General features: G+C 33.7%; 1 protein-coding gene across 1 annotated transcript; it reads right to left on the reverse strand.

The window, feature by feature from the left end:
• Positions 1-2,336: 2,336 nt before the first annotated feature.
• On the reverse strand, positions 2,337-24,706 carry LOC142986200 (clavesin-1-like). Its single transcript, XM_076134539.1, has 8 exons — positions 24,624-24,706; positions 16,851-16,908; positions 6,401-6,633; positions 5,642-5,801; positions 5,106-5,167; positions 4,714-4,907; positions 4,292-4,408; positions 2,337-3,825 (listed from the first exon to the last, which is right to left on the reverse strand). The coding sequence occupies exons 3-8, from the start codon at positions 6,615-6,617 to the stop codon at positions 3,565-3,567; spliced, it is 1,011 nt and encodes a 336-aa protein (XP_075990654.1). The 5' UTR covers positions 6,618-6,633; positions 16,851-16,908; positions 24,624-24,706; the 3' UTR covers positions 2,337-3,564.
• Between the last annotated feature and the right edge of the window lie 1,427 nt (positions 24,707-26,133).

Here is a 26,133-nt window from a genome sequence, read left to right on the forward strand (position 1 = left end):
CTAATTGATACTATTATGTTTTAGTGTGTATCGAATCACAATAATGATTTTAAAATGTTTTAGAATATTACGTAAACGAGGGGATTTCCCTTTTATATAGAAGTAGGTACATATTACCCATACCGCCTCTAAATATTTTTTTGTTATCAAACGCCAGACCTGTGAAGCGTAAATGGAGCTAGTTAGGAATCGATGAAATATAAATATATTTAGTTCTACCATTAGTCGTCTAAAATCAATACGATGTATATTTCTGTTGCATTAAATATTGATGCGTATTAAATGTCCATACACTTTTTACTGTGACATGAATGAGGAAAAACGAGGTCTAGACGTGTATTTAGAACATTTATTTTCCCTGTATGAGTTGTTTATGATTCAAAATTACATTCCGCATAATATCCTTTGTAGTACTGAATTAAGTTGTAAGTAGAAAAAGTATACATTTTATAAATTGTCGGAGAGCTTAGTAGGGAATCTTGGCATGCATGATTTAGTCAATGTATAAGGAATATCCAAAATAAAGTATCTAAAGAAGACAGGCAATCGTCCGCTGCATACGTCAGGATAACTTACCTCGACTTTCTACTAAGTTGTCGGACAATAGTGACTTATGCGTTTGAAGTTGGTAAGATGATGACTTTGCCCGAAACTTAGTAGAATATTTATTACTGAATCACACTTTGACACAAAGACGCTTTGTGGAACTGCTACTTAGAAAATTTGTTCGCATAAGAAAGGCTAAAATAGAAAACAATTAGTCATGAGTGTGACTCAAGCTTGAAGTTCGTCACGAGACGATTTGCATTTACTTAATTTTCAGACATACTTCTGAAGTTATAGGCAAAAAATTCGTAATAATTCAAAACTAAGACGTTAAGGGATCTCTACCAGTCATCATTTTACCAAAAACGCGTAGTGTATTTACTCTTTGTTATGTATGAGTTGCCAATATTTGCGAAAAGTGAACCAAAGAGAATATATTTTACTCTATGATATTGTCGTTGTTTAGAAAATCTACTCCGTGTACAGGCTGGTATTGAAAAGGAAGCTTGTGAAACAATTTATTCGCTTGAACTTTATAAGTTATTCATTAATTATGTTATTGATTTTGAGTTCAAAGTCTCCGTTTAAAAGTACAAGGACACTATTTTATAGAACTTGTTGGTAATTCTCATGGAAAAGGATTCCACCTATTTTAAAGTGTAGCAATATAGTATAGAGAGGGGCTCTATATGATAGAAAAAGGAAGAGTAATTTTATTTAAGTACAGACAGCTCCAAAAGGTGCTTAGTAACTTCATATTTTAAAAAAACCTCTTTATTATGATATCTTAATAAGTACCTAAATAAAAACAGCTAGAATTATATACCTAATAATGTAAAAGAATGTCAAAAAATCGGTAGAATACTAATCATGCTTTAGAATATAGGGTTTCGAAAGGTTGAATATTATGTTCTTATCATAATACGCCTTCTTTCGTACGTGTCTTTGGTCAAAAACACGGTTTTAACTTTTATGAATGAACGATTTGAAGGCGCCTGCGGGTATTCTCCGTCTTACAATTTTTGCACTGATTGCAGTGGGCTCGATTTTTTATTAGTGATAAATATCTCGATAATCTACTAACTGTAATAGTTGTATGACGGCGATTAATTGTCAGTCAATGTCAGCCTGTACCCGTGATTTAGTTAAATAGTATTGTAAGAAATAATTCCGCACAATATTTCTTAGAATTAGAACCTTAATACCTACTGTATTGTAATGTTATTACGTAAAATTTTAAACTACTCATAAATATGCAACGTGTAACAGAAACCACTCCTATCTCAAAATAAACACTAGTTTTTTATAAATATATAGATAATTTTTGGTGGATTGAAGGCTTTACTCCCTCTAAAATTCAGGAGACCCTTCTTATCCAGCAGAGGGAAAGTAATTGGGTAAAATTTTTTTTAGGATCTATCAGGCCGACATTCCAGATTTATACGATAAAGACTTCTCCTATAAAAATCTATACCCTGGACTTTCATTAACGATTTATTTATTTTATGGTGTACTTTCTGTTACATGTTGAGTACTTATATTTTACAATTATAAACTCAAAATGAAATATAAAAAACATAGAAAGATATTCTGGTATAACATCGAAGTCTGTGATAACTGCTCAATTTGTACTGTATTGAAGAAATTAGCGAAAATTTAACATTTCCAATGGACTGTCAATATAAATGAACTCGAGATATTATGTAACTTGTAACTCATTATAATTAATTGTATTTCCCAATCGCTATTCAAATTCGAAAATGTCATTTCAAAATATGTATTCTCCGAACTTCAAATAGATTAACATGTGTTGCAAGTTTATAAAATGTAGTTAATAAATGTCTTATTAATCAACTGAATTGTGCAATTCTCACCATAGTTATAATAGTTCTTGTGATATGTCGTTATTATTATGAATAATAATTATTGTGTGTATAATGGATATGAGATAAATAAAATATATAATTTATGAAATCATTTTATTATTACAAACTAACTTCCATCTCACATAATCTGTAAGTACATAGTAGAGAGACATTTACAAGAAACATGATATGAATTCGAAGAAGGTATAGTAACAATAGAAGTAATCACAATATCGAATAGAAGTCAGAACTCTATTCTATCGCACAGTTGCATTCGAGTAGGGAAAGTTCTACGCATTACGTGTAGAACAACCCTAAAAAGAAACAATTTATTTGTCCTGCATAGTATTGAAAAATATTCTAACGGCCATTTACAACTTTAAATTTGCCGAGAAGTTGCTCGACTTTATAATATATTTATTTTAAATGTGTATGGTGCATACAAGCCTCTCGACAAGAGTGAAGCCGTTTTTTTTACAAAGGAACCATTTAGAGGCAAATATCCATTAGTTTGTAGTAGTATTATTATGTATTTGTATATTTACAGTAGAAACGTAACAGATTACTGAAATCTACATGGCTTGATAAGTGCTAAACATTTAACTAACTACGCAAAGAAACGTATGCTCAGGTACACGTATTTTGTAATACATTAATGCAAATATTTCAAGTCTACAAGAGAGGAAAGACGCGAGATATTAATTTTGAAAACTTTGTAATAAACAATTACCACAACCACCAATGCGGTTACAATATACATACTCAAACACTTCATAATAACCCACAATAAAATTAGGCAATAACGTAATGTTATTGCCTTCCAAGACGCTACTTTGCTCTTAAAAGCAGAAGACATTACTTTAATAGAAACTTAAAACTCTTACGTGGTTACATTATACAGTAAAATAATCTCTTTTTAAAGTGTACCTACTATAACATGTCTTTGTATTTGCCATCTACTTAATTCTTTTACAGAATTAGGCGACACTAATAAAAATACTTAACCTAATTTAATATTAGGTATACCAAAACTAAAATTCAGTGCTAATTACAATGCTTGGCTAGGAATCCGTGAAGGTTCTTAACAAACACACTAGTTAACTAAGTAAAATTAATCAAATATACAGTTCAAACCTTAACAATAGAAAACAGCCTAATCTATCTCTAATTTTCTGAAGCTACCTTGGATTGCGACATCACCGTTTACAGTCTGCGTCTGACTCTTCCTCGATGAGATAATGCCTCTGGTACTAAGTATTTCCATGTCGTCAAGGGCGAGAACTTTCTTTTTCTGATCGCTCAACAACTGTCTCGTGTATTTGACCATATCTTCTAGTTGTAAGGTACCGCCATATGAAGCAGGTAGGCACCCAGCGTCTATGTGCTGATGTAGCTGTTTCAGGTTAGTGTGCATCTGTAATTCGAACCGAAGTTACAATTTTATTGTTTGGTGATTTTTTTTTCTGATAAGACCACAAAAAATATAGGTAAGTATTACTCATAATGAGGCAAATCGAGTTTTAAGTACCAAAGTTCAATATGTTAACCATAGCATTTTAATGTATATTTTTGTTGGTGATGTGTATAATTACATACTTACGTCTTAATCCAATAGTGACATAGTACTCATCATATACCTATATATCTTAGCCGCTTGACCGCCCATGAATATTATAATTGGTTTATGGTGATATAAATCATATGTTTGATTATATTAGTCGTGCTCATGGTTTGGCAATTGCGTTGGTCGATAATAGTAGTTAAGCAATACCAAAAGTGACCTTCGAAATGTTGGTCTCATTTTCAAAGAACGCTGTTAACGTTAAGATTGGCCCCTCCCTATTATAATTATGAATGACGACATGATATTTAAAACTTACATTGAGTCTCTCAGCCATTTTCGGTGTGGCTTTGCTCGCTGCGAAGTCGACGATGTATTTGAGAGCACTTGGTACGTTAACACAATGGAATTCCTTGTGACGCATCGGCAAAGATTGCTGCAATAAAAAGTGCAATTAGTGGAAGTTATAATACATAATTGCTCTAAATACAATCAATCTAAGTCCACGTGTCATGAGTAGGAACCTACTGCATAGACTATAACAACTGTGAAATAAGGTGATATTATTTTGCAATAAACTAACGTGAGGCTTTGTGATTTGTCATGCGATACTACATGTTTCGGCACTCTATGTTTAACCAGTCGAGCATATTTCATAAGTGGTTAGGTAACAATAAAATGCAGATTTAGGCTTTTACAAATTCGGCACAAACGTGTTCTGAAATGTTAATATATGAATACCTCTCCCCATTTGATAAGCCTGGCGAAATCGGTGGGGTTCCAAGTGGTGATGTGGGCGCCGGTGACTCCGCTGCCATCGCCTACGTGCACGTAGCCGCACATCTGGTCGAGGGAATCCTCCAGCAGGGAATCGTAAACCAGGATGTGAGCGCGTGTCATGTCCCAGCAGTTGTACTTGTGCGCGTTGAATTTACCTAACAAAATGGTTAATATTAGGTAACTCTAGGCTTCTGGATCAAATTTTTTTACGCAGGATTCGCAAATGTGGCAATTCGCGCGGCGTCTTTTCATTTTTTTACATATTATGAAACGTACATAATAAAAATAAAATCGCAGATGCATCGCTTGCATACTATTACTTATTACAACATACTTAACAAAAATCTTCTTACTCATATTGTAAACGATGACCCGGCGACCCTTGCTGTCTCGAACCGGTGAAACCACTATGTACCTTGAAATTAGGAAATTGTTATGAAATTGTAAGATGGAATTATATCATAGAGGCAAATTACATAAGATGTATATTCGCAATGCGGGAACTTCGAGACAGTACATAAAGTTCAAGGCTCCTAGTGCGTGAGAACTTTCTACTGGCCACGTTTATTAGAGCCTCCACACAAGTTGAGCACAGCACTAGAATAGCAACATTACGTAACGTTGGCATTATTTTATAAAACCATGTCAGTAGGTTAGAATTGTTCGAATTCAAAGTCAATTTTGTTTTCCTTTTGATTAGCCCTGCCCGCTTTTAAATTGCGTCGCAAATTGCCCATTACATGTGATCTGTTATCTGTAGTTATGATGTATATCGATGTTGCAAACGATATAAACAATAGAGTTATCTGATTGCTTATAGAAAGTGAGATTCTCATTACTCAGTGTTTCGATTAGGTTCAGTAATGATATGAAGAGAAAAGATACTTACCCATTGTTGAGAATATCCTTCAATTTCGGATCGTCGCAATCAAGATTCTTGAAAATTTCAGGGTAATATCTTCTGAGACTCAAAAACTTAAGTAATGTTTGCTGAGCCATTGGTATGCTGTACTTCTTGTGACGCAAAAATCGGAGAATGAACGATTCATCTGTAACAAATCATGCAGAATAGTATCTTATTACACTCGATTGGTTTTATGCAATCATTAGTATGCTAATGATAGCAATTAATATAATGTTAGAGCAATTAGTTATCGTTCCAATGTGTATGCGGGGATTTTGAAATGAATGAATGAAAGAGTTATAATTTGATTTGAGTGTTTTGCTTTCGTAAAATTGTGCTTATATTAAGGTGCTGCAAGTCTATACAGGAGTGCTTATAAGGGCTCGTTGTCTTCATAACATCACATTGATGGTACGATGGTACAATACACGGTGTTATATAACTGCGCATACTTATTGGGGATGAGGTAACCGGTCACCTCACCGGCATGCATCTGGTGTAACGAGTTTCCCTTCAAGGACAGATGATGCTGGGTCAATTGGTACAAGTTTTTTAGTAGAAGCGATAACTGACAACGCCTGCAGTTCTTGTTTCGTGATTTGATGCCATATATTTTCGCTGATTATTTTAAAAACGCTTTGACGATCATACTTATACAAGGAGATTGTTACTAAATTTCGGAAATCCAATTACCGGATCAGTGTTTTGCACGATCGAGTCATTAATAACTTAATATTTACTTACCCAGGCGAACATTTTTGATGTCTCCATTTTGTTGTACCCATTCTCTCATTATGGCAAGTGCTTGTTCCTTAGTGGCAGGACTTTCTCGCACTTCTTTAGCTGCCTCCGCAGTGATGTGTTTGATGGAACGTCCTAGACAGGACCCTTCTTTATCAATCTTGTCAGTGGAGATGTTCCACGTGGTGGTCACTGTCAACAACACGCTCGCGGTCGTCATCTTTGTTTACGATATTCTGCGAACAAGAGACAAACGTTTTGTTAATGATTCTAAACTATCATTTGATTCTAAACTAAGCAGAGCTTGTACTATGGTACCCAAATAACTGATAAACATACTTATGTACTTCTAAATACATACTTAGATAAATTAACAACCAGGCTCAGAACAGATACTCGTGCTAATAACACAAATATTTGTCCCGTGTGGGATTCGAACCCGCCACACGCGCTACGGTTATTGCGGCGAGGTGACCACGTTACCCACTGCGCTAAACGTGCAGTTATTATTCCGCACTCATATAAACACTATGTAATACTACTTCAATATTTAAATATTTTCTGGATGTTTAGAAAGTAAAATGGTAAAGAATAAAAGACAATATTTTTTATAACGGCCAAGTCAACGCACTAGAACGGACATTTAACTCCCAACAAAATATCGATCGTAGCACAAGGGCTACGTCTTAGTTCCTAATGACTCAATTTACTACCTACCGCACGAGGTATTTCTTTACTATGATTATTTACAATGCCAGAGAGAAGTGTCTGTATTAGACCCTGAATTACGTCCTCTAAATTTGCCAAAGCGACAAGCCACCTAACGTGTGAAATCGTCATAACTATTTTCGCTTTCACCCATATATTATTTAAAAGGTAGTTCCTTGACGCATGCCAGAAAGCCTTAAATAAATGTAAAGAATTCGTGCTCATAAAATACAAAATCATTCAACTCGATACAACGAAATCAGTGATTCCGCAGTGTTCCAGCCATCCTTAAATTTTAAATACGAAACCTGTAACGCTTATACATTTTCATGAAATCATGTATAAAATAGGCCTGATGATGCTCTTTGTATTTGACTTGCGCAGAGCGGTTTTATGGAGTAGCACAAGGGTATAAAAGGGCCAGCGCTGGCTAGAAACTTCAGTACTAACACAGTGTGTTGGCGACTCAGACCACCCAACACACTGTGTAAGTATACCTGAAAGTATATGACACACTATACCTATCACTAAAGGGTATACCGACAAGCGCACACACACAAGCGCACGAACCCTTTGTGAGTATGTGTGCGGAGTGAGAGTCCTCGTTAGTGGGGTGGGTTTTGTTATAAATATTTTATTAGCGAGACGGGGTTCGGTATTTATGTGGCTCTTACTTAGGTTCTATAGTTTGCAAATGCTTTATGAATAATCGTTGTAAAGAATGAAGAGTATAGTAAGTATGAGTTAATCATTCGGGGTAGTGACAAATCGACGAAAACTTTTATTCTCTGTTTGCTTACTAAAGACAAGCATTATCTATAACTTAACCGGTATTTCTCTTTTCATAACACATCCATTGATAGCAGTCCCCACTAAAATCAATTAGCGATAGATCATTTTGACGCCCTAATCTAAGATAGCAATATATTTGTAATCTCTGACATAGAATAAGAATAGCCCTCCGTCGACATTGGTGAAACATCTTTGGGATGATAAAAATGTCACATTTAAGTTATGTGAAAGGATATTTTGTATGCCTTAAAGTATCATGGCTGTTTAGTAGGACTTTCCGACAATTTTCGATGCAGACGTTTAAAGTTAACAAGCAGAATTTTACTCAATGGATATATTGGATATTTTTAATACTACGGACAAACATTTCTATTCCATTCGTCTCATATTAAGTAGGCATATAAGGCATAAAATTAGTCATTTATAATGACGAAGCGCGAATACCACGATAATACTTAAAGCTCTACCTTTTAACTTCCTGTTCCTAGGCACGCTAATCGATAAAAATAAAACTCATTTTAATGTAAATGTGCGTAAATGATTAAAATAGGCAGACAAATGATTCAAAATAGAATTCCCGGATCCAAACTAGTAATACCTGTAGTGCGTAGACCTTAAGTAGGTAGGTAGATATATACACTTTGCGTCAAAAAAACGTAACAATTAACAGAATATCCTTGTTTCATTCATATTTTATTTGGTAAAGACGTTTTGTCTCAACCAAACCATACGCTTAGACAAAACGTCTTTACTACCAATAAATAGAAAATAGTTTAAGTTGCAATTGATTGATTAATTGCTAATAAGGAACGTCAAAATCCATAAAGAAGTTAACCAAAAAAAAAATATAGAGGTTCCGTTTATATTGACGCGAAGTGTATTTATGAATGTAAATTTATTGAATGTAGGTATAATACTTCAATCTAAGCTAATTCCTGCCCAACCGCGCCCGTAGGCGTTTGGCCTTGCTAGCCATAAAGTTATTATGTTATGAATACACAAAGTTCTCTTGTTCTTACGCATCTTTAATTTCAATCTAGCAAAATCTAGTCTCATGATTATTCATAAAATTACCATAAAATTCAGATAATGTTGAACCGTTTGACTAAGAAAGATAAAAATAAAACTTGATTGGCTAGATTAAATATATTAAACCGGTATTAGAACTTAAATAGGCTTTAGATTATGTTAATGCTAATCTATTTTAGGAATAGGTAAAGAGATAAATAACGTTATAAGTTTTAGGAAAAACGCCAAATTCTAACTATTATTTTAATATTACCTAAATTTTTCAATGGATTTATTGTTGATAATGGACTATTATACTCTAGTAAGTAGGTACATCCCGTCGGGAAAATCGGAAAACGAGTAAAACTAGTAAAAAATATAACGCGATACGGTAATATAAACTTACAACAATCAAGTTTTTCCATGAAAGTCCGAGTATTGGCACGAGCACATCGCTGTAAGGTTTATGACATTTAGAGTAGTTACGGCTGCCAAGAATTAAATAGGTGTTTTATAGGGCATAGTTTAAATAAATTACCTAAATTTAAGATATTTAAAACAGTTGAGCTAGCTATTATTATGAAATATTTTTTTTTTGTAGTCGTTTTTTTCGATAAAAATCAAGGAGTTAGGTTAGGTCAAGTATATTGCATAGTCGGTAATGTCGGTATATTAGGCGCTAAACACATAGCCCTGTAGTGGTCTGCGTTTTACGTTCAAGATTCTTAGACAACCTATATATTTTAAGGAACATGGAACGCTCGGTAATTGACCGCCAGACTGCCTGTAGAGTGACTTAAGCCTTAGACGTATCGTGTCCTAGATTAAGCACAATTTTATCGATTGACAAAACATAAGGCTACACAAGGCAATGTGGAATATTTTTATTGATGATGAACCGCCTTGATTCATAGATAGATAGCCCTTTAAAGAGTAAGTAATAACAAAAGACTTTGTCTTGTATTTTGTATTAAGTACTTTTTTAAGTAGTACTCAGACAGAATCAATATGGCTTATTGCGGAGATGAGTGTCGACTTATGAGTATCACAAGCTCGAGATGATTTCATCAATGTTGATCTACGCGGCCTCGCGGGTTATGTCATTTCGTACGTATGTTAAATAATATTGCTGTAACACATGCATATTAGACACGTGCTATCGAAAACTGCTCTTCAATGTCATCAACTCCATATCTTATGGTGAGACTTCACTAGTTAGATTCTCTACTATTATTAAGTATCGAGCAAACCAGCTAGCTATCGAAAAATGTTGTATAAAAATCTGATTACTGCCTCTAGCGGGCGCCGTATAAACTATTTTTACAGAAGATTTAACATGACAAATTCTCGATACTTGTTTATACCGACTTTGGAGAATCAAGCTAAATTCTCGATACTCATTAATACTGACTTTAGGAATCGAGCAGCACTTATTTGTTTAAGTTCTTACTTATTCGTCATGTCATTGTCCTCTCCGTACATAACAAAATTAAATAAATAAAACAAATAAACTCTAATACAAATATTTCTATATTAGAAAACAGTGAACTCGGCGAAGATCATTGTATGTTCTTTGACAATCATCACCATATTTCAGCCAAAATTACACAAAATTAATAAATTGACACTAAATTCTTCCTCATGAGTATTTCACAACCCATTCTGCCTTATGAAAATCTGACTAGTGTTAAGATTTTGAGATTACTGCGAGCAGATGCGATGTGGAACTTTGATTCATAATAAGAATGTAGTGATGTAATAACAAGGTGCGAGTAAAAAGCAGAACTCTAGTATATTATTTTACTTCATACAATTAAAGTGGGTTAATTTTCGAATATTTAAAACAAAATGGTCAGGGCCAGGGTCGGCTTGTATTAAGTAACTTACTCCTTCCGTTGTTTACGGCATTATTAATGAATAATTAAAATCCCTTTACGAAGGCTACCTTATAGTGGACGGAGATACATGGCGTGCACGTGTCTCCTATAAAATTAAGTAATAAAGTGCTCTGGGCGAAGGTGAGTATACTCGTGATCAATGTCCAAGAATAATTATGACACAAGTATATGAAACTAAACTTATCTCGTTATAAAGTTTATAACTTTATATCATAAAAACCTACAGTATAGAATGTAATAATTTACCTATCGACGAAGCAAAAGCTGACTGTGAAGTTAATAATATTTATTTAAATTATTCTGCCAAAGAGAGAAAGCAGGACGACCATGACGCTGTCAAGCTAAAACTTGCCGCCGATATGTTAGGAAAGGGGTAAAAACTATGGTCATTAAAAAAAGGGGCGTCGGAGGTCCTTGCCCGCCTAACAGACCTCCACAACCTAAACTTAGTTTACAACACGGTAACCTCTAGTAAGAAAGAGTAACTAACCATCCTTACACAATTTTTCATTCATAAGTAGGATTTACCTATAACAATGCAATGTGTACAACATTGATATAGTTATTGAGCGTGGGTGAATGTCATGATGAAGAAACAAGATCCACGGGTGCCGGTGTCAGTGTCGCAACCACGTGCTTTATTATCTTTTACATCATAACAACGCTTCATATCACTTACTGCAATACAATCTATTGTTTTGTTCCAAATTACCGACTTTCCCCAATTTTCTTCAAATTCTGTCTCGATTGTTATAAATCTACGCTCTTTTGTCGATTGAAATGTAGTTTTTTTTTTCGAACATTGTAGAGCCAAATTTTGTTTAGATATTTTCGTAGATTTTGATTATGATTGTAATGAATCTACTCTAGTTTGTTTTATGTTCATGAATTACAGATATTAATATCATTGTTTTGAAATAAATTAAATAAATCTATTTAGGTACCCACTCGATGTATTCTTTAAAACAGTAATTTAACCTGTCTTTGGTATTATGCCACCGATCTAATGACTCTGCAATGAATATAAATAAATTCAGTGCTCTGTTGATAGTCAGTATTAAATAAGCAACAGAATTTTGGTTGTGGACTGTATTTCAAAATAAATCATATTATGTGGACAAAACAAACACGTGTTCACTAGTTCGTTACTAAGCACAAATACTACAAGTTTCTAATTCTAAAAGAAAATACAATTCAACCTCGACATACTGTTCGTAATTCATACGTATTCGAGTAAATAGGCTATTCAGTAAAAATTAAATTATGACTAAATATCCTGCTTACACAGACCTTAATTACAAAATCATCAGCTGATTGATCAATAACGTATCTAATCCTAAGATATAATAATATGGTTTCACACAATTACTACTTGAGATATAGATTTCGTTCATTTAAACACGAATAGCACGCTATGCAAATAAAATGAAAACAGTCAACCATTTCGTCTTTGTTATACGATATTATGTAAGTTATGTTCAGTCCATAATCTTTTAGGTGTTGCATTAGTTGCGTAACTTCTCCGGTTCAATCGGCTTTTTGTCCTTTCGGTTCTAGTCCAAGGATATCTAGTCAGCCACGCACTGTTACTCCGATGGTTCCAATAAACCTTCAAATCATAACCTTAAAAAGTAAGCGTAAGATCGAAAATTGCTAAATTCACATCTCTAAACATATTCTGTGTTAATAACCCTAATCAAACCAAATCAATTTGCTGTTTTCTTATGCACAACACGTGCGGTTTCTTATTTGCTTATTCCTAGTTCTTAAGGCAAAAAATCAGCAACTCTTCCAATGATTTTGATCGTAGCTTCGGTCCAATTACTTGATGGTCCGAAGGCACGTTTTTGTATGGCTAAGGTGGCAAATCCTGACATAACTTCAGCTTTACATCGTTCGAGCTTTCCGATCAATAACGCAGCTTCTCTGTATGCTGAAGGAGGAATTCTTTCTATGTCAGTTTTATTAAATGCACAAAGTATTTGTCGAAGAGCTGTTAAGTCGTAGTAAGTGTAGTCTTCAGGCTCCTTTGCTGCAAAATCTTCACGTACGCGAGTAGCAATTGCCGAAAGCTGAGCCTCATTTAAGTTGTAGTTAAGGCCAAAGTTTTGCACTACGTCGATGTTGGTTAACGTCAGATTTCCATAATCTTCAGGTGTCAAAGCGACGGTGATCCAATGAAGTAGCATGAGAACCGAGTCTGGTATGTTCTCAATGCCATCATGGAATTTAATAATTGACTTCCAAATGAAATCCGCATCAGAGACGGGCAACTCTTCCTTGCCCAGATGTGCCAGGCACTGCACTATATCTTTTGGTGGGATTGTCTGTAGCTCAACGAGGGATAGCTTTTTATCTGGAGGCATTTCCAGCACTTCATCACATGTGAGACAACAAACTAGTGTAATCTTAACAACTGCCAGTAAAATGATAACCTGCATTGTGTGTGTTTCAATCTAAACCGTGTTACTAAACCGCAGCACTTTTTCGAATGATTCGTTGGCCGTGGTATCGAGTCTAGCCGGTAGGTATCGTTCTGTATTAATGATTCTATTAACTATCGAGGAGCTCGTAGCCCTTGTTAGGCATTAATTTTCTACGACTTACTCGAGGCTAATCGAATTACAGCTCTATTTCTGAAATTGTTACCTATTTGTTAATTTACCACGAAACCTTAAAGGTTATGTGATTCTCTAGTTGAATTTGGGTAGTTATAAATACAGGAAATCTTTTATGATTACATACTAGTTCTTTAAATATACGTTTACTTCTACACGCACCTAAATATTGTCAATTTGGATGTCGAAGGTTGTAAATACCGGAATCAACGGAGGTCTTCAGGGTATTTTTAAAAAACGCGAGTTGTATTGTGTGGTAAACAAATAATCTTAAATGAGTAGGTATATATTGATCTATACAATGGTCGGAATTTAATAATATGTGATTTATGCTAATATTAATATTTGTTTTTAACTTATACCAACGTCTTTGATTTTCGAGTGGCTATTTTAGTACGACCAGAAACAAATGCAATTTTGTTATAATAGAGCATAGTAAAGGTGTAGATTCCCAACCAAAGAGTCCACGTAAAGCCAGTTTTAATATTTCGATCATAGTCGTCGTTTCATCATAAATTCGTGGCTAAACCAGACGTTCTGTATATATCTTTGTAGTAATTAAGTACCTATACAGAAACTGTGTGGAGTCAAATAATTGTTTTTTTTATGTGATTTATCAGTTCAAATAAAATAAAAATCGCGTTCAAAAGACAAGGTTTTTGTACCTTTATGCACTAACGACACAGTCCAATTAGCACTTACATTCATGATTTTAGCATAACCATAAAACGAATGTGGTATTTATTATTTACAATCGTCTACGTTTGTTACTCACAATAAACGACTCGGAAATATTAACTTACAATGATTTAGATATTAAACCTACACGCAAATTATAGTAATTGGTTCAACGCAATTTCATATGAAAATTGCAAAACATGCCCGTTAAAATAGAGAAAACATGTAGAAAAAGTTACGCAAATAATGCTTGTAAGTATTTGAAAGGCTTACAAAAACATTTATTTTAATGGCTTGCGTTGAGTGAGCATTGTTTTGCTATGAATGAACTTGTACCACGAGAAAAACAGTGTCAAGAAGTAAAGTTTGCTTATAGAGAAAGAACTATACGTATTAGTAGGTCACAATCTTTTGTGGGTCCGGCCATTACGCTCTCATTCCACGACGCCCTCGGCCAGGACGCTCTCGAATAGAAAAAAACTGTTGGTCCACCACGCTCTCGGCCAGCACGCTCTCACTTTTTATATAAACCTTTTTTTAATAGGATGCTGAAGCAAGTACTGTTAAAAACGAAAGTGTTTCTTTAATTTAATTTAATTTTGAATATATTGCTTCTAATTTTATTTTACTTAAAATTAAGACTGTATCCCATCTGGCCCGGTGACTTGGCCCGGCGCCGGGCCACATGGGAAAATAAGTTTTAACTGGCCCGGTGATATGTTTACCGGGCCAGTTGACACAAATCAAGTGCCATCGTCCCCGGTAAGGGAGAAAAGAGGATACGCCTCGTAATTTGTGAAATACTAACTACATGCATCTATGAAATTATCCATTACGTATATAATAAGCAAATACTGTGATTTTAAAAAAGTCAATTACTTAGTTTTTGTATTAGAAATTATCCATTACGTATATAATAAGCAAAAACTGTGATTTTTAAAAAGTCAATTACTTAGTTTTTAATATTAAAAATTATCCATTACGTATATAATAAGCAAATACTGTGATTTTAAAAAAGTCAATTACTTAGTTTTTGTATTAGAAATTATCCATTACGTATATAATAAGCAAAAACTGTGATTTTTAAAAAGTCAATTACTTAGTTTTTAATATTAAAAATTATCCGTTATGTATATAATAAGCAAAAACTGTGATTTTTAAAAAGTCATTAGTTTGTTTTTATTTGATGATTTTGCACGCTCGTATAGTTTTGTTATTATTAGAATTTATAATTATCCTGTCTTCTGTGTGCCAAAAAAATAAATATTTATACAATCATAAAAAAAGACGGTTTTATTTATTACTAGCTGCGCCCCGCGGTTTCACCCGCGTAATTCCCGATCCCGTGGGAATTTTGGGATAAAAAGTAGCCTATGTGTTATTCCAGGACTCCAGCTATCTACATACCAAATTTCATCATAATCCATTCAGTAGTTTTTACGTGAAAGAGTAACAAACATCCATACATCCATACTTACAAACTTTCGCCTTTATAATAGTAGTAGGATTTTATTACTTACTACACACTCTTAAAACTTCTTTACAATTTTGTTCTAAACTGTACTTACTCAAGTGTCCTACCAAAAAACATAAAAAGTGAGAGCGTGCTGGCCGAGAGCGTGGTGGACCAACAGTTTTTTTCTATTCGAGAGCGTCCTGGCCGAGGGCGTCGTGGAATGAGAGCGTAATGGCCGGACCCTCTTTTGTTCTTATGTAAATTTAATGTAGTTTTGTTAACGTACTTCGTACATTAATCGTATGAAAAAATCTTAGTGTTTTTTGTACTCACAGATTAAAGAGTACTTACTTGTGATTGATTAGATAAGAAAAACTTATACGAATTATTTTTTGTTTCACATTTGATGGGTAATAAATTAGTACTTACTTAGTTTTTGTCTCAAAAAAACGGCCGTCAAAAAAATTGCTCAGAGAAGTTTTGCGGATGTGACCATGGATCACGTTTATAGCAGTAGGAATTTGAAAAGGATAGAAAAATCATTGGTACACTATTTTATGTAGAAACTTTCTAAAGGGTGAAAAATCCATACTAATATTATAAATGCGAAAGTAACTCTGTCTGTCTGTCTGTCTGTCTGTCTGTCTGTCTGTCTGCTACTCAATCACGTCTAAACTACTGAACCAATTTGCATGAAATTTGGTATGGAGATATTGTGATACCCGAGAAAGGACATAGGCTACTTTTTATCCCGGGAAAATGACGCATTTCCCGGGAAAATTCAGAAAATTCAACGAAGTCGCGAGAAATCAATATAATAATGACATTGAATTAACAAAATTCCGTTGCCATGGCAACTGTTTTAATGGCGGATATGCCTTAGCGCGACTTCGTTATACTAAGAGATATAAATAATTTTGAGAATATTTTTCGTAAAAAAAAAGCATATTTTATATCATCACGCTACGACCAATAAGAGCAGAGTAGGTAACAGTAAAAAGTGTTACAAAAACATGGAAAATTCTGACCCATTCTCTCTTATGTGACGCAAACGAAGTTGCGCGGGTCAGCTAGTATCTACTAAGATATTTCTTTGACACAAGAAAAAACACTTTTACACCATCTGTTTTCATATGTTATAAACGATAGATCTTATCAGAATTCCACAAAATCGGCGGAATTATGTTGTTTATTATCATTATATTTACTGTCACCTTATCCATCACATAGGTTATCCGAAACTTATCCAGAAGCCGTAAAACTAACTCTAAATAAAATGTAAAATGTGTACTTACGTCACCACAGCGTGTCGAGTTGTATCACCACACGTTTGTGTTGTCTTGAGCTGAACTCCTGAAACAATACGAGAACCGTTATAGTTTTACACTTTAGAGCACTTAGCACGCTCGATGTTGCGACTATCATACGTGATACAAAACACTTTGATTGTTTAACTGTAGGCCGTTAACCTGTTTTCAAAGTGCCTTTTAGGGATCACAATTTTTTATTGTTTAGTTTTAATAACTTTGAAGAGATTTCTTCTAACTAAATGTCATAAAAAAATAACGCAATCTTTTTTTTGTGAAGAAAATATTCCAGTAAACCGCAAGCGTTGGTATTTTTTTTATTAAAAGGTTAATTTAGGTTACTCGCTGACGTAAGTATGGAGGCTTTTTAAGGTTGTTTGTTTATGAACCGGTTTTATTACCGGTATATCATAGCGTACAAAAACTACGTGAACTATTTCCGTCGAGTGAAGAATATTCTCGATAATTATGAGAAAAACAAATAAAACTTATGTAATTATTGTCAAACTTTGACACGGGAAGTTTATATTACTTAATAAATATAAATAATAGGAAATTACGCCAGAATGTACCCTTCGTAATGTTATTATTTAAATACCCATTAGTTATGTTTCCATGACAAAGCTTCTTAGAACTGTACTTATGTTTTTTTTTACAAAGTAAGTATCTACATTGTGTCATACTGATCTATTACATTAATATAAGGATATAGGTACATAGAGAACTAACGTCTGCCATGGACTCGGGTAGTTTTGTAAGATTTTCGCTCATTTCCCGAGGCAAAACGGTTTGTAATCAGGGATCATGTAGCATTGGTAGTGGGTAAGGGATATGTCAAATCTAGCCTGGATGGTTTCAGGGATAATTATCTGCTGGCAATAATTATAAGCTAATGATTCTGTATTATATTACACGATTATCGTCAGTATGCGTAGTACTCGCACCCGTTGACTTGTCCTATATGACAAGATGTATGGATGGGAATGAGGCAGGGAGCTTTGTTAGGACCGTAACAAGTAGCATTATTCGGCCTTGCTGTTTTTGTCTTTTGTCTACCCCTATGGAAAAAGGTGTGACTAGAACTTACAATACACATATCTAGTCACTAGATGTGTGTATTGTAAGTTCTTTACACTCATATCTTTAACATCTTATTTTGCGCTAAACTAGTGCTACATTTACGTAAAAGTTTCCTCAAAGTCGTCAAATCAAACCGTATTGCCTAGTGATTATAATTATATTGCGTGCCTCGTATAATAGTGCTAAACTGTTAAACAAACAATGGATAAATGTTTCTTGAACGTCATCGTAATCGATAGCCAAAGTCATCACTTGTATTTGACTATTTGTTATAACTATTTACCAATTATTACGAAGTATCAGTTTGTAAAGTTAAAGTATCATGTGGATTGGAATAACATTGAATTATTCGACAATTAATGGATATTTAATAGAGCCTATCAATGAAGCACAATGAATATTGATATTTGATAGTATGTATGAATGGATATAATGTTTTAGAAACTTAATCAATTTGTTTAGTTTAGTTTAGACTGTCTCTGTGGCGCGGTCGGTATTGTATCCGACCGCTGACCATGAAGTCTCGGGTTCCATACCGAGTCGAGTCGAGAAAGTAATTTTAATTTATTCTAAAATATGGGAATGTATCTGAAAAGGAACCCGGTATTTGGTAACGTACCCGGTAAAAGGCAATAAGCTCGCGCCCGATAACATAGGAATACCATTGTTAATTTACGTAAAGAGGGCTCTTGTACCTTGCCTTCACATTCGCGCCTACGCGTGATATTATGTATGTAAATTAACAGTTTAGCAAAGCAAGTTACATTGTAACACATGATTGTTTTAGGAAGTGTAACAAGTCTTCCTTTCCTCAAGTTCCATTCAGGAATGCCCTACAAACTGCAATAAGTTCGAGAACAAAGACAAACACAGGAAGAGGTCCACTTTTAATTAGAGTATTTCGCTACAATTCGACTAGAATATGGATATGGCACAATTTTAATCGGATGTTCGCCCTACTTGCATCACTTTAACAAACTTATCTAAGCTATAATCAAAGTATTTTCACAATTGCTTACGATTAAACTCATAAATTGACAGACTTGACAGTAGACACTAAACTTTATGGCTCTAAAAAAATAAATTTATAACTTTAGCGTCATTGTTAGCGGCGAGGTTTATGATAATGCTAATTTAATAGATATTTCTTGTTTTATGATCAACTTCAAGATGTTATCTGACACATTTCCTCTCGCTTCCGAGTATTGTTGTGAATTGTTTTACTATTGTTTCTTCATTGTCAATACTCGACATGATTATTGTTATTGTGGCCACAGATACTCATCTTTTGTTGATGACCGGATTAATTACGCGACTAAAAAACATGATCACGCGATTTTTTTGTATTGCGCAGATATTAAGTACCAAAAGTACCTACCTACCATTTTGTCCAAAGTTCATAGTTTTGATTTATTGAGTTTGAAACTATTAATAGGTTGATGGAAACTTGCCGCGATTTTTTATACCTGTTCTGTCACAATAAATTGGTGTTATTATAAAAAAACATTGTTGCTTGTGTAGAACTTTAATTACTTATCTATTAAATTGCCGCGCAAAACATATAGCTACGATGTGAGCGTTTAATTTTTTATTACAGGACAATTAATATTTCAAACAATATTTATTGATATAACTTAGGTATACTTAACTTTAAAATGCGATAACTACATAATATTCCGTATCTTATTAAAATGCGGATCTTAGAGAACTATTAACGGTGACTGTTGTTTGTAAGTTTGTTTTTTAGTTGTTGTTAAAGTTCCCACGACATTAGACCAATTCTTAGTACGGGTGTATACTTAAAAAAAGAAAGAAAGTATAACCACTTGCTTCGTAAAAAAGCCTTTCCCATTGATAAAAATAAAAATACTAACACTCACTAAGTATCAGTCGATAATGAAAAAGAAGAAGCCATTAAGATCCTAAAATAAAATAAAAACAGTTGACTCACAGTCATGCGTGTAAGTTAAGTGTTACAAACAAGTTCTAGTCCTAACCTTGTATCAGGTAAACAGGTCTCAATGTAGGCTCTTATAGGAAATATTCAATATCTAGTACTGTAGGCAGTAGGTAAACAACGTACACGCGTCGTTGGCTATTTGTTATTGAGTTACTCGTCACGTAATAGATGATGTACCCAAGATTTTGTCATAGCAAACGAAAGCAGATATACTAGACCTTATCTGGGGCAGTTGGTACAACAAAGGCAAATAAATTTTCTTTTTTCTTAAGCAATATGTTCGAGGAACTGTTTGTTTGGGACTGCCCATTAATCATGTGCTGGTTGTAACGTCCCACTGTCAAATCGCATGTTTTTTACACAATAAACGTATTTTTAAATCTACCTAATAAATAAATAAAAAGGATTGCAAGGAAACCTAAAAATCACCAGATATAACTAAATTTCTAGTGAGTTATCACGTGCATATGTTATTATGCATGTGTTTAACGAATGCGCCATTTTTTCTAAAAGCCTATGAAAACATCACGTGATCAATAGATGACCCTTTGACTAATGGTGATATTTTCCTATTTGTGTTGTTTGTTAGCTGCGGTTCGTGACGTAGTGTTTGTAAAAAAATATACAAGTTATTAGCATAATCGGTTCCTTGTCAGAAATAGATCAGATAAATTATGAATCATTGGTTAAACCCTAGCTGTATGTTTCTATTTACCACTAACGTTCTCATAGGCTGTGGTTTTTTAATAACTTTATACGACAACAATAAAATAAGGCAACCGCATCACCGCACATTTGACGCATATGGGATTTTTTTTCTTTAAACCTCTAAAAGTTATGTTTGATGAGATGGTGCCTGGTATAAGGACAATATTTCATCCATCAAAGGACAATATTCTTCGGTTGAGTCAGTCGAAATCAGTTGGACTCTTTTAACATGCGAATAAATGAGTTGCATGGTAGAGTTTTGTAGATACCCACCTAACACCGAAGTTCATTTCTACGTAATTAAATTATTGTTTCGCAATATTTCTGAAAGTCCATGATATTTTTCCTATAATTATGGTACTTCAAGAGAAAACGATCATTAGAGAATAATTATATTACTTTGAACTTTGATTGGAACGACACACTGTGTGGCAAGGAAGCATGTTTTCCTAGCATTTATTCATTGGAAACTGTCATACGAGTATAATTTCCATTAACCAGAATGTATGTATATTTCATGGCAACCTATGGTCACCTTGATAGGAATAAGGAAATGAAGTCCACCCACACCTTTCTAATTATAAACTAAAGTAATTTAACAGATTTCCTGCATGCTTCCAAATAAAGCGAGAGGCCTCCAAAATATAGGTAATAAAGTAAATCATAAAATTATAGGAAATATTAATATGGTATCGTCGTTAAGATACTGTGTCGATGACGTAGCAGGATATTCTCGTAAACGCCTATAATTATTTGTGTTCATATTCTAAGAATGAGAGCAAGTAGATCAAGTGTAAATTACAAAAAAACGTATGTAATGTCATACGACGGGTTAAATACTTGTATGTTATTACAATTATAATAAACGCGTGTACAATGCAATAACGAGTTTCGCAATTAATAGCTAAACTAGTAGTCGCATGTAATGTATCTTGTTTATTGTTTCATTCTGCAATTCCTGTTTACTCTATTTTATAACGGCTTAACCAAAATTGTTCTAAGCGTTGTATCAGTCCGACTACAGCTATTTTTGTGCTTAAACGATTTTCTTTCGAACCGGTTTTCTACTAGAAAATGAAAAGCGCGGAAACAATGTCTCTGAATCTCTCGCGATGAAGTAATAATCTCTGATAAATCTTTATTAATTGACGTTCGTATTATACATATCTAGGTTACCTGAAAATATCACAGTCCACAGTTTCAGGTTTCCTAAAGGTAAGTAAAAGAAGACAACTAGCTTGTATTTTTTTTTCTGAGCTGCTTATATTTATCTCAATAACTTTATAAGCGTTAGAAATTAATAGTTTTGAATAGTTTAAATGTTACTTATTAATTAGTAGAGTAGAGCAACCTACGACGTGAGTTACACATGGGCCTCTCTTGGAACGTCCTTCGGTGTGTTGCACGCGTCATGGTTATTTGTTTAATTTAATGAATTCTTCTGCAACCTCAACAATAATCGATAACGATCGAGATCGGCAGCTGACCGTGATGAATGCAGTGAGCCAACGGGCTCCGGTCATCTCACACGGTTCATAGTGGCTAGTGGCGGCTAGAAACCAACGTTGTTGATTCATGCATATTACAGAGTCACGCTACTAGACCTCGTTTCAAATTATGTAACAACCATAAACTCTTTTTCGTAATGTATATGTGCCTTAATTGCAAAATTTGGGACACTATTTTGTCGGCACATAATAGGTACTTGCTTGTTGAATTACGGTCAATTTTCGCAAAATCTCCGTTTTAATGTTAGGAATTAATATTTAGATGGCTGTTTTATGGCTTTTTTCTCACGGCTAAGAAATTTACCTTTTGACACAACACCTGGTTGTTGCTACTGTTGTCACGATGTTTATTTACATAAATTGTTGGGCATGGGAGTTTGGTACTTAACAGTTTATGTTATGACCCTGACTTTTACTGAGATTGGTATTCCACGAGAGAATGACCGGAGTTAATTCGAGGCCTTATACTGAGCCGTTTATCAAATTGATTAAAGATCAAGAAATATTTGAATGCGACATTGAATCAGTAGGTTATGAATTTGAATCGTTGTATTATTATGTGATGCATTACTTTATTATATTTACATACGCATAGAGGTATTAATTTCATATGTGAGTGTATGCAATACTGTAATTGAAACTACATCTATTTAAAGCTTAATTGCCTTCAGTTATAATTGTAGTTACAGCAACTAAAGTAAGTACAAGTAAGTGTTAAGCAATAGAGTCGATTTGTTGTAATTAGTATTATTAAAGCAAGAGAACGATAATGTAGGATGAGGTTTCAAGAACAAACTGTCAATCAGGTCAGCCTCGCTTTAAATTGGTTCACTTATTATTACAGTATTTAACTAAAGGACCAACACAATGTAGAACAGTGGTTTCCGTGACATTGTACACAGGAAAATTGACAACTAACGCCGCTCGTTGAAAATTCTATTTTCCCAAACTTATATTTGCTATATTATTAGCGGTAACGCGATAAAAACTTGATGAGCAATGTATAACGTTGGAAAATCTATTTCCCCAAACTTATATTTGTCTAATTCAACACGCGATAATCTCTGCATGAACAATAGACAGTTGATTCCTAACATTAACAGCGCGTAACATACTGTTCATAGCTTAGGCACAAGTCCTGACTAATATAATCTCATTCACTCCGATGGAAGAAAAATAGACCTCTTCCTAAACTAAATAAAATGTAAAAAGCAGTAAATTCTTTAACCTCATTGATTTAGTCATCTTATCATTAAAATCTGATGATTACTTAATTATATGGAACCACTCTTTTTAGTATTTCCTTTAAACTTAATAATAATAATTAAATCGTTTGGAAATTTAATCGCTTTACATCTCGAGATAAAAAGATTCCGACTAATTGAGTAACTCCTAAACAAAACAGAACAAACAATGCGTAATAATCTGCAATCGAGAATGAACCATTAATTTTGTTTTGATGAAATCTACTCTGTCAGATCTTATCACACGTCAGTTGCCTTTTAGTGTACAACGTATTGCGAAAAACACACAAGGAAGCGGCACATGCGCAAAAATGCCAATGCCGCCTAAACTGACCTCAAACTTTGTCAACGATTTTGATATCAAAATTTTGCAAATAATCTCGTCAGATGTGACCCGCTTTACTTAAAAATATTTGCATAATTAACACAACTAGACATCGAACTAGGCTCGACATGAATATGTTATGTAACTGATTTTATTAATAAACTTCGATCTTTACAAAACTAGCCTAAAATAGACTCGCAAAATTGTTTCGTTTGGGATGCCGTTATTAATTACGTCGATTAACCCGTAATGAAATAGAGAGTACAGGATGTGACACAATTAGTTTCTTTTTCGATTAAAATATATAGAATCTAATTATTTAACTACTTGATTAGGCTGATATTTAAGTATTAAGTAATTAAATTTAGCATAACTTAGGTATATTATTGATGTCTTAACATATTACGCCAGAGTTAAAATAAAAAGTAGTAAGTATTCGCTCAAGCAATGTTTTTAAAAGGGTCATGTTTTTGTCTCGTTGATTTTTTTCAGTTACAGACTCTAGCTGTATTTTCACAGCCTGTAATGAACTTATAATATAAATGTAGATTTCGTTTCAATTAGTCACCACTACAATTTTTTTTTTGTTCATGAGGCTCTTATAATTTATTTTAGTTTGTTATTTGTTTACTACGTCATGGAAAATCAATAATGAGTTATGTCTCGCACGTGTCTCGTTAATCCGTTGTAATATTGTTAACGATTTTTCTCAAGATTAAAATTTCCACTAGTGACGTGCGATTATTTATTATTATTAACTTTAGTTGAACTAAATTTTAGAGCTTTTATTTACCTTTTATATTGGTTTTATAATGCATAGACATTTAAGTATAAAGAAAATATTTTGATGCATAAACTTTCATAAAATAAAGGTTATAACATATTTTTGAGACAACAAAAGGACATAATAATATTATTATAAAAATAAAAACTTACTTGGAGGAGTTTGGTGCGTGTGAAAAGTGGCGAGTGCGGCTGCAGCGTGCTCGACGACGCACAGACGCGTAATGTTGTGGGCTCGGGCGGCGCGCGCGACTTCTACTATCATCACAGATACTGTGCAATCATGCTGCCGACACAACAAAAAATTCGCCATTTTAAAAACATCGCCTATCTCCTAACACTCGTTTTTCCTAATTTCAAATTAACACGACCTACTAAGGATTACTTACTTTTTTTAAAGAATCTTAATTAAACAATACGTAATTAAAATTCGTTTGTGTGTATAGTTCCGCGTTTATATAATTACTTACCGTGTAAGTTAACGCCGATTCTAACTAATTGCATCAGAAAATATTGCCTAGCATATGTAAACAATAAAAAATGCCTAATGTGTTTCCACATACTATATGTAGGTACACTGCATATTATAATTAATTAAAATAAAATTTGGATTCATTGAGTTTCATCCAACATGCTAGAACATAATAACGTCGACCTCATCACTTGTTGAACTATTCGTTGTTGAACAAGTGTCAATGTTAATTTAGTTAATTATAAGCGATTATAATAATTCACCTTCAAGAGCCTAGTGACTAGTGGCTAGTGTAGAAAACAATAGAAATACTGTAATTTCGATACTTATTTCTTTATCTTATCATTTATGGCTACGTACCCCCATAACATATAAAAGCTCATTCAAAATTAAATGATGCTTTGAGTCTCTCAGTAATATACCTACATAGGTATAGGTAGAGTAAAATTGTATAGACACCATATTAATGACCAATAAATAAATAAAAGATTGTAATTTTCTAAACGAATGTTGATTGGAGTTAAGGTGTATAATTTAGAAAAAATATTAAGGTAGGTAAGTATATAAGTACATATATTGTATTATACTGCTCTAATGAAAATTTTGACGCATGACCACTTCTCGTAAGTTTCATATATATTTTCAGGCTTTAAATAAAGGATGAATGAAGTAAAGTACCTTGAAGTTTGTAAGGATCGTATCAATGTAACGCTCTTTAGTTTCTGTCTAACCTAATGGGAAAAGGCGTCATATTAAGTATGAATTTCGTTTTTTTCATTTCTTCATATTTATTTATCTCAAATAAAATACGTAATAAGTCTACTTAAGTGCAACAAAGAATTTCAGTTTGTGTAAATATCAATCAATAAACACATGAATCAACGCACATAAATGTAATATTTAAATCAATATGATACGATATTGTTATAAAATAAACAAACAACAGCTCGCTGAAATAATTGTCGTTGTATAAATAATTTGCACCGGTTTGTTTCGCCGCATTCGGTTATTATTCTCATAATGACTTGTGTACTATTCTTATTATGCTTAATAAGCACGGGTGAGTAACTTCGTATAGAGTTTGGGAATTATGAAAACTCATTTAGTATGTCTGACATCTTAGTGGAGAGCCTTTGCAAGCGCGACTCGTCTTTATTATAATTAAGTATCCTGTCTATCTAATATATAAAA

Source organism: Anticarsia gemmatalis, chromosome Z (genome assembly GCF_050436995.1).
Source record: "Anticarsia gemmatalis isolate Benzon Research Colony breed Stoneville strain chromosome Z, ilAntGemm2 primary, whole genome shotgun sequence".
NCBI lineage: Eukaryota > Metazoa > Arthropoda > Insecta > Lepidoptera > Erebidae > Anticarsia > Anticarsia gemmatalis.